The sequence below is a fragment of the Fundulus heteroclitus genome, unplaced genomic scaffold (genome assembly GCF_011125445.2).
Source record: "Fundulus heteroclitus isolate FHET01 unplaced genomic scaffold, MU-UCD_Fhet_4.1 scaffold_40, whole genome shotgun sequence".
Lineage (NCBI taxonomy): Eukaryota > Metazoa > Chordata > Actinopteri > Cyprinodontiformes > Fundulidae > Fundulus > Fundulus heteroclitus.
Genome location: NW_023396813.1, coordinates 1,400,287 through 1,408,233, shown reverse-complemented (window position 1 = coordinate 1,408,233; position 7,947 = coordinate 1,400,287). Strand labels below are relative to the sequence as shown.

General features: G+C 39.3%; 1 protein-coding gene across 3 annotated transcripts in view; it reads right to left on the bottom strand.

Annotated features, from left to right (window-relative positions):
- Nucleotides 1-7,100, bottom strand: part of zfr (zinc finger RNA binding protein) — a 72,595-nt gene extending 65,495 nt beyond the window's left edge. For 2 of the 3 annotated variants that reach the window (XM_036130966.1, XM_036130968.1), the window contains exons 1-2: nucleotides 6,958-7,100; nucleotides 6,730-6,811 (exon numbers count right to left, since the gene is read on the bottom strand). In XM_036130966.1, the coding sequence (XP_035986859.1) occupies nucleotides 6,730-6,811; nucleotides 6,958-6,994 (119 nt within the window). In that variant the 5' untranslated portion in view covers nucleotides 6,995-7,100. The remainder of the gene's footprint in view (nucleotides 1-6,729; nucleotides 6,812-6,957) is intronic. The other variant, XM_036130967.1, reaches the window with a different exon arrangement.
- Between the last annotated feature and the right edge of the window lie 847 nt (nucleotides 7,101-7,947).

The window sequence follows — 7,947 nt, the reverse complement described above, 5'->3', positions numbered from 1 at the left end:
CCTATTGTCTAATTCCTCTGCCCTCAGGGTTGTACAACCATTCCTACAATATGTGTATCTCTGCAGCCTCACAGAAATTAGAACCTTGAATATTATTCCTTCCTCTTGGATGTCGGTGAAAAAAAAAAAAAAAATAAAACAGTACCAAACGCTGGTGTTACTGCCTCCTTCTGGTAGTCCTAGTTTACTACAGCCAGCTGCGCTAGAGTATAACAGAAAGGTCTGGTTTTCAGCACACTCTTAGCACTTTTGTCACAAACGTGATAAAAAGCTGCTGTGTGAGAATTTCTTCTCTTTTCTTGGACTGTTGGGGTTAGGATTTCACACAGGATTCTCAATATATATATATATATATATATATATATATATATATATATATATATATATATATATATATATATATATATATATATATATATATATATATATATATATAAGGGCTGGGCAACGATTAAAATATTTAATCGCGATTAATCGCCCTGATTAATCGCGATTAATCGCATTGTATTTACAAACTCCAAGAATGAATTCAAAAGTAGTGTAAAGAGCACTTTTATTTTAATGTTCTGCTGCCATATGAACAAAAGTGTTGTAACATTTGTACCACTTATTTTATACTGGATATTTTCAACCCATCTATTGAATTTAGTGCACTAGTTGATCTTTTCTTCATAAGAGAACAAGCACTGCAGCCAAAATATGGCCTTTTTTGACCTGCTGTATATTAGCCAGTCCCTAAGCTTGATGTATCATGAAACTGTTGACCTTTTGGGTTTTGTGGTTTTTATTTTATTATTACAATTTAATAATAATAATAATAATAATAATAATAATAATAATAATAATAATAATAATAATTATTATTATTATTATTATTATAATAATAATAATAATGTTATGTTCAGTGTTTTTTCGCTAATCCACCTCTTATTTATTTCAATCCTTATGTAATTTTGTCTGTGTTGTATGCACCTGCCTGTTGCTTTAATCCTATAAATTTCCCCGTCGTGGGATAAAAAAAGGATTAACTAATGTTATCTTATCTTAAATAACACTTTTTAATATATGTACTGGGTTCTTTCAAGGTCTTAATTACATGTTATGTGTGGGCTCCAGTAACATCCATCCATCCATCCACTGATCTACCTGGATGTTCCCTGGAGGACTGAAACGCCTCAGTCAGAGACGTCAGTGTGTGGGTCTGTCGGGGCAGTGAGAGAAGTTTCGTCTCCTCTCTCCGTTTCTGGGGCTCGACGTTTTCATGTTTTTTCACGTGCTTAGATAAATTTGTTGTGTTTCCACTGAAATGAACCGGCTTTTTACAAAACATACAGCTTGATTTCATTTACGGTATTAAAATAAAGCCGAACGGTGCTACTTCCTCTGTGCATGTTTTTTCGCTGCTGCGGTCTCTCTCAGCTGTTTGTGTATTAAGTTTGTGTGAGAGCTGAGTGCGCGGGCCAGGCTGAGCCTGCGTGCTGATTGGCTGGCGCCGCTGAGCCATGTACGAGAGGGGAGGGGGAGCGGGAGAGTGCTGCCGTGCTGTGACACCAGTACGCATACTGACTGACTCTGACTGAAAGCATATGAGCAACATGCGTTAATGCGCGATAAAATAAATATCGCCGTTAATAGTCTAATGAATTAACGCAAAATTAACGCGTTAACTTGCCCAGCCCTAATATATATATATATATATATATATATATATATATATATATATATATATATATATATATATATATATATATATATATATATATATATATATATATATATATATATATATATAGCCTCTCGCCCAGTGAACGCTGGAGATAGGCACCAGCACCCCCCGCGACCCCATGAGGGAGAAGCGGTTTGGAAAATGGATGGATGGGGATATATATATATATATATATATATATATATATATATATATATACATACATACATACATACATACATACACACACACACACACACACCACGATTAAAATATTTAATTGCGATTAATCGCCCTGATTAATCGCATTGTATTTACAACTCCCAGAATGAATTCAAAAGTAGTGTAAAGAGCACTTTTATATTAATGTTCTGCTGCCATATGAACAAAAGTGTTGTAACATTTGTAGCACTTATCAGTAACACATATTTAGTGTAAAGCTCAACTTAAACATGTAAAACAAAAAATACCAATAAGAATAAATTAAAGCTTATTGCCACTGACAGGGAATTCTCTTTATGGGGATAAAATCTACCAAAAACAGGCAATTTCTGAAGTAACAGCAGGGAGCAGCATTACCATTTTATGTTCAATACCAAAGTTTAACTTGGCAGTGGTTCCAACTGACTTGTTTCTGTCATATTCCATGCTGGAAGAACTTTAAACTGAAATGCTTGCTAACTCGATATGCTTGCGTTTATTTGACGTTGACACGCGGTTTTTTGTTGTTGCTTTCTCGCGTGCATATAGTGAATGGCAGGGAAAAACAGGCAAAAATACATGGATACTTTGAAATGAGAAGCGACTTCACCGACGGCGTCGATGCAGACCCCCCCGCTCCGCTCCCCACAAAACTTGTTACGACCGACAACTCACCGCCTCGCCTAAGCAAATTCTTGCGGGAAACACCGCCTTCCGCATGTCGGCTTTGTTTTTTTGCGGCCAGCACCTTTCTTCCTCTGAATCCGAGGTTTGGTTGACAGCGAGGTTATTGGCGCATTATCGCCACCTACTGTTCTGATTCAAACCCCTACACCGCAGCAACAGACCTTCACAAAATAAAAGCATGTGAGCAACATGCGTTAACGCGCGTTAAAGAAAATATCGCCGTTAATAGTCTAATGAGTTAACGCAAAATTAACGCGTTAACTTGCCCAGTTCTTATTTATTTATTTATTTTATATATATATAGCTGAAAACAAAAATGAGGCATATGCTGCAAAACACAGCCACTGATACACTTTAATAATTTTTTGTTATTACTATATACAAAACATACATATACACACACACTATTTTTTTTTTTTTTTTTACAAATAACTACTGTGCTGTAAAATAATAATTTTAATCATCAATACGAACTGAATGCTTCAAATTGTGGAGATCAGCGCCGCCCCACCACGACCCAAGTCATTGTATTAGAACGGGAGAAAATGAAAAATGATTATGAAAAAAATACAAAGTACAGTAGGACATATAGTGACTCACATGTAATTCACTGCGCTTCTGACTGAGTCGCTGCACCCTGACTCCGCTCTCTAGCGTTTTTTTCTTCTAAAGCCCGCGGTGCAGGTGTGTGTTTTAGGGAGAAAAACCATAGTTATCGGTAGTTGTTGTTCTTCTGGGCAAAAAGAATCTTATAAACTGACAAGCTGGTGAAGATTCTCATTTTTGGAATAAACCGACATGCCACCATCGATTATGTTTGAGAACTGTAATGAACGGCTCATCAATGCAAATCCACGAAGCAGCGAGACCGTGAAAGGGGAACCGCGATATAGCGAGGGTTCACTGTATATAAGAAGAGTTCATTTGCAAAAACAGATAACTCCGTTTTTAGCCAAATAATCTAAAATGTAAGTGTGTGTGTGTGTGTGTGTGTGTGTGTGTGGGGGGGGGGGGGGGGGTCCTTTTAATGAAGATGTATTTTTGAGATGCCATTACTTTGTTATGTCGCTCTTACCTGATCAAATTCATCAGGTAGGTTAGTTTGACTGGTATCACCTTAACTAAATAATACAAAGTATGTTTTTTTTTTATTTATAAAATCGGAGTTATCTTTTTTAGCAAATGAACTCTCTCTCTCTCTGTGTGTGTGTATATATATATATATATATATATATATATATATATATATATATATATATATATATATATATATATATATATATATATATATATAAGGGCTGGGCAAGTTAACGCGTTAATTTCGCGTTAACTCATTAGACTATTAACGGCGATATTTTCTTTAACGCGCGTTAACGCATGTTGCTCACATGCTTTTATTTTGTGAAGGTCTGTTGCTGCGGTGTAGGGGTTTGAATCAGAACAGTAGGTGGCGATAATGCGCCAATAACCTCGCTGTCAGCCCAGCCTCAGATTCAAAGAGGAAGAAAGGTGCTGGCCGGAAAAAAACACAGCTGACATGCGGAAGGCGGTGTTTCCCGCAGGTACCGCGAGCGAGCTTAGGCGAGGCGAGGCGGTGAGTTGTCGGTCGTAACAAGTTTTGTGCGGAGCGGAGCGGGGTCTGCATCTGCCGTCGGTGAAGTCGCTTCTCATTTCAAAGTATCCATGTGTTTTTGCCTGTTCCCTGCCATTCACTATATGCGCGCGAGAAAGCAACAACAAAAAACCGCGTGTCAACGTCAAATAAACGCAAGCATATCGAGTTAGCAAGCATTTCAGTTTAAAGTTCTTCCAGCATGGAATATGACAGAAACAAGTCAGTTGGAACCACTGCCAAGTTAAACTTTGGTATTGAACATAAAATGGTAATGCTGCTCCCTGCTGTTACTTCAGAAATTGCCTGTTTTTGGTAGATTTTTTCCCCATAAAGAGAATTCCTTGTCAGTGGCAATAAGCTTTAATTTATTATTATTGCTATTTTTTGTTTTACATGTTTAAGTTGAGCTTTACACTAAATATGTGTTACTGATAAGTGCTACAAATGTTACAACACTTTTGTTCATATGGCAGCAGAACATTAAAATAAAAGTGCTCTTTACACTACTTTTGAATTCATTCTTGGAGTTTGTAAATACAATGCGATTAATCGCGATTAATCAGTGCAATTAATCGCGATTAAATATTTTAATCGTTGCCCAGCCCTTATTTATTTATTTATTTATATTTATATATATATATATATATATATATATATATATAGTTTATTCACTAATGTCTAACAAAGCTCTGATGCTGCCTGCACGGAGCAGATGCGGTTTTGGAGAGACTAAGTCACAAAGACTTGGTCGACCGCCCCAACATGGTGGCCGTAATTCCTGCGCAGCGACAGTCAATGCGGGGTCTACTCTTTATATATGTCTATGTAGAAACGGCTCTAGGTGCTCAGCTAGCTAATCACACATTTTACCATCCGTTCCGCTGCTATGTCCCACTGGCAGAAGGTGTGGGAATTGTAAGAATAGGAAATAGTACGCTCGACTATGAAGGGGGAGAACGCAGGGGAGTCAGCGAGGAGTCCGTGAAAAAAACAGTGGAATATTAGGTTGACATCTGACTGAGGATGTTTCCATCATTTTGGGGTTTGTAACATTACAGTATGAGGCTGAATGAGATTCTATTTCTTTGTATGGATTTATACCATAAAAGCTCTAACTTGTGGAAAAACATCAATGATTAAAACTGAAGTGAGTTATATTTCAGTGGATTTGGATGAGCTTTAGTGCTTTGCGTTTTTTTTTATTGTCGATTAAAGAAGTTTAAGGCTGCTGCACATTTTCATGGCAGGCCAAAAAAATTGTGTGCATTACTGCACACCTTCACGCATCGTGGATTTTTGTACATTCCAAACTGGGCGATAAATGTTGCGTCACATGTTTTTTGCAATGATAAAAAAGATGGTTATTATTAGGAGCAACAGTGGCGCATGAGTTAACTCCCAAACTAGCCCTGGTTCTGATCCAAACATATCTTACAGATCAAAAATTTCCAATCTAACCCAGACATTTCCAATCCGTAAACTGTCTGTGCTTTAATATTTTTATAATGAAAAGTCCCTAGAGTTTCTCCAGGCTGCTCTGCTAGATGGCTGCTAACTGAGAAAGGGCTTTCCTGAATGCAGTGGAATTATTATTTATAGACCAGGATAGACATGATGAGGTAAAGCCATAGATTTGCTTCCTTTATTGTTGTAATCTGCACTACAAATAAATCTAATATTGTTTATAATTAAACAGATTCCTTCTCTGATTCGTTGTGTTTGTTGAAATATACGAGAAGACATTGAGAATAATTATTAGATTGTAATATTTAGGTAAAGAAAAAAACGCAATTAGAAATTTTTCTAAAATCCTTCAGCCATATTTTAAGGTCAACGATGGGACAGACTTATGTTTTAAACTACACAACAGGTCATTTTAAAGCTATTTTCACGCTTGCAGATGAAACGATTTCCTGTGAACTCTGCTGAAGTGTGTTCTAACATATCTATAATGTGATCAGGTTAGGGTTAGAGAAGGAGCTGGTGTAGGGGGGCCTGCTGTGGCAGGCAGACAGCAGGATGCTGAGCAGGAGTCTGCGCAGCCAGATCACCGTGTTCTGCTCAGCTCAGTGCCTCCCAGCTCCTCTGACAGCTGAAAGGCTCAGACACAGACCAAGCTACACACATGTGCTCAGAGAACAGAACGGAGTGGACGGTTTTAGTGTGAAAACAAGATGCATTAAATCTAATGGTTAACAGTCAATAAAAGGAAAAGCTCCAACCCACGCTAGTCCTAAGGTTCATTTAGCCTCTGGCAAAGTTTGACGTGCATTTTAGATGAAATCAGAAGGTGCCATATATCAGTTAACGCAGCGCACAGTTCTGACCCAACTTGGGTTTTCATCTTATTGCGCAGCAGAGGGACAAGCGCCCCCTCCCCCAGCTGGAACAATGGCAGCACCGGGGAGGAGACATCCCGCACGGGTTGCAATATTCAGCTTCTAGTCACGATCAAAACCACGACAGGGTGCTGCAGACTGGGTGCTGCGGTGAGAGAGCTGAGAATCTACAAGCTTCTTACCTGTACTGAGCTGCGGCGCCATGTGTAAATCCGAAATAATTGCCGGTAGCCATTTTGGCATCTTCACCAAGCCGGCTGGGCACTGCAGAGGACAGACACAGCGGGCTCTGATGAGCGCTTCAAGGACTAGCATTTAGCCTGTGCACTCCTGCTGCTCAGCAGCTTTAAAACATCCACATGTTAGAACAAATCCCTCTAAATAACGTCAAAGCTTCTACTGATACTCACCATAGGTGAAGGAGACCACTGGACATATAGGAATCATTGGGTTTTTTAAGCGTTCTAACGTTACCTCACTACTACACCAGGCTCTTCATATTACATGTCGTACCCGGAAATACTGCCTTCGCGCATGCGCCACAAGAAGGTAGGGCGCGGTCTAGTCCTTGATCCTGCACCGGTAGCCTACTGGACCGTCAGTGTCATCTTCATTCACGCAGAAGAGCTGCTTTGGTCCGCAAACTGGTTTAACCTGAACACCGCAGACACCTGAACAACATTGCAGCCGCTTTCAAAGCAACCTGCATGGGCTCCCCCTGAACACCTCAACAGAACAACATGCTCATCTCCTGACCTAATTCATACAAGTTCAGCCTTGACTAACCTTTGTGCAAGGACTTAAGGTATGGAGATACTTTTTAGGAGGCCCACACTTCTGTAATAAAATGAATACATGGACACATTCTGTACAGGTCTCTTCTTGTACAGGAAACTGTCTGACTCGAGGCCAGCAGCCCCACATGGTTTGCGAGAACAGAGAATATTAATTTACTCAAAGTGGTGCGAATGTCAAGTTCTCTCCATCCAGGACATTTCATTCTTCATTAGAATGAAAGAGAAGAACTCCAGGAACTCAGGTTCCTCCTACTGCAGCATTGTAATAATTGGCAGACACCACATATTAAAGGTTCTGCCTAGATGATGAATCTACGACAACCTGCAAGAACAGTTTTTGTAGAGTACATCTTTATTTTATGGCCTTTATGGCTGTTCTGTGTGAAAACTGCGAGCCGTGACAGCAGCATGATTAGAGAGGCCACACACTGACCTTCACTGATAACTACAGTGGTTGTAACACCCATAGACATCATATACGTAGACGCCTCGTTGTGCGTGGTTCGTACGTCAATGTCACCGCCATATTGTATGTGGCAGAAAGAAGTTAAGTTCTGTTGTAGTGAACGTCGATCAGAGAAGATGCCTCATTCCTATGCTGCA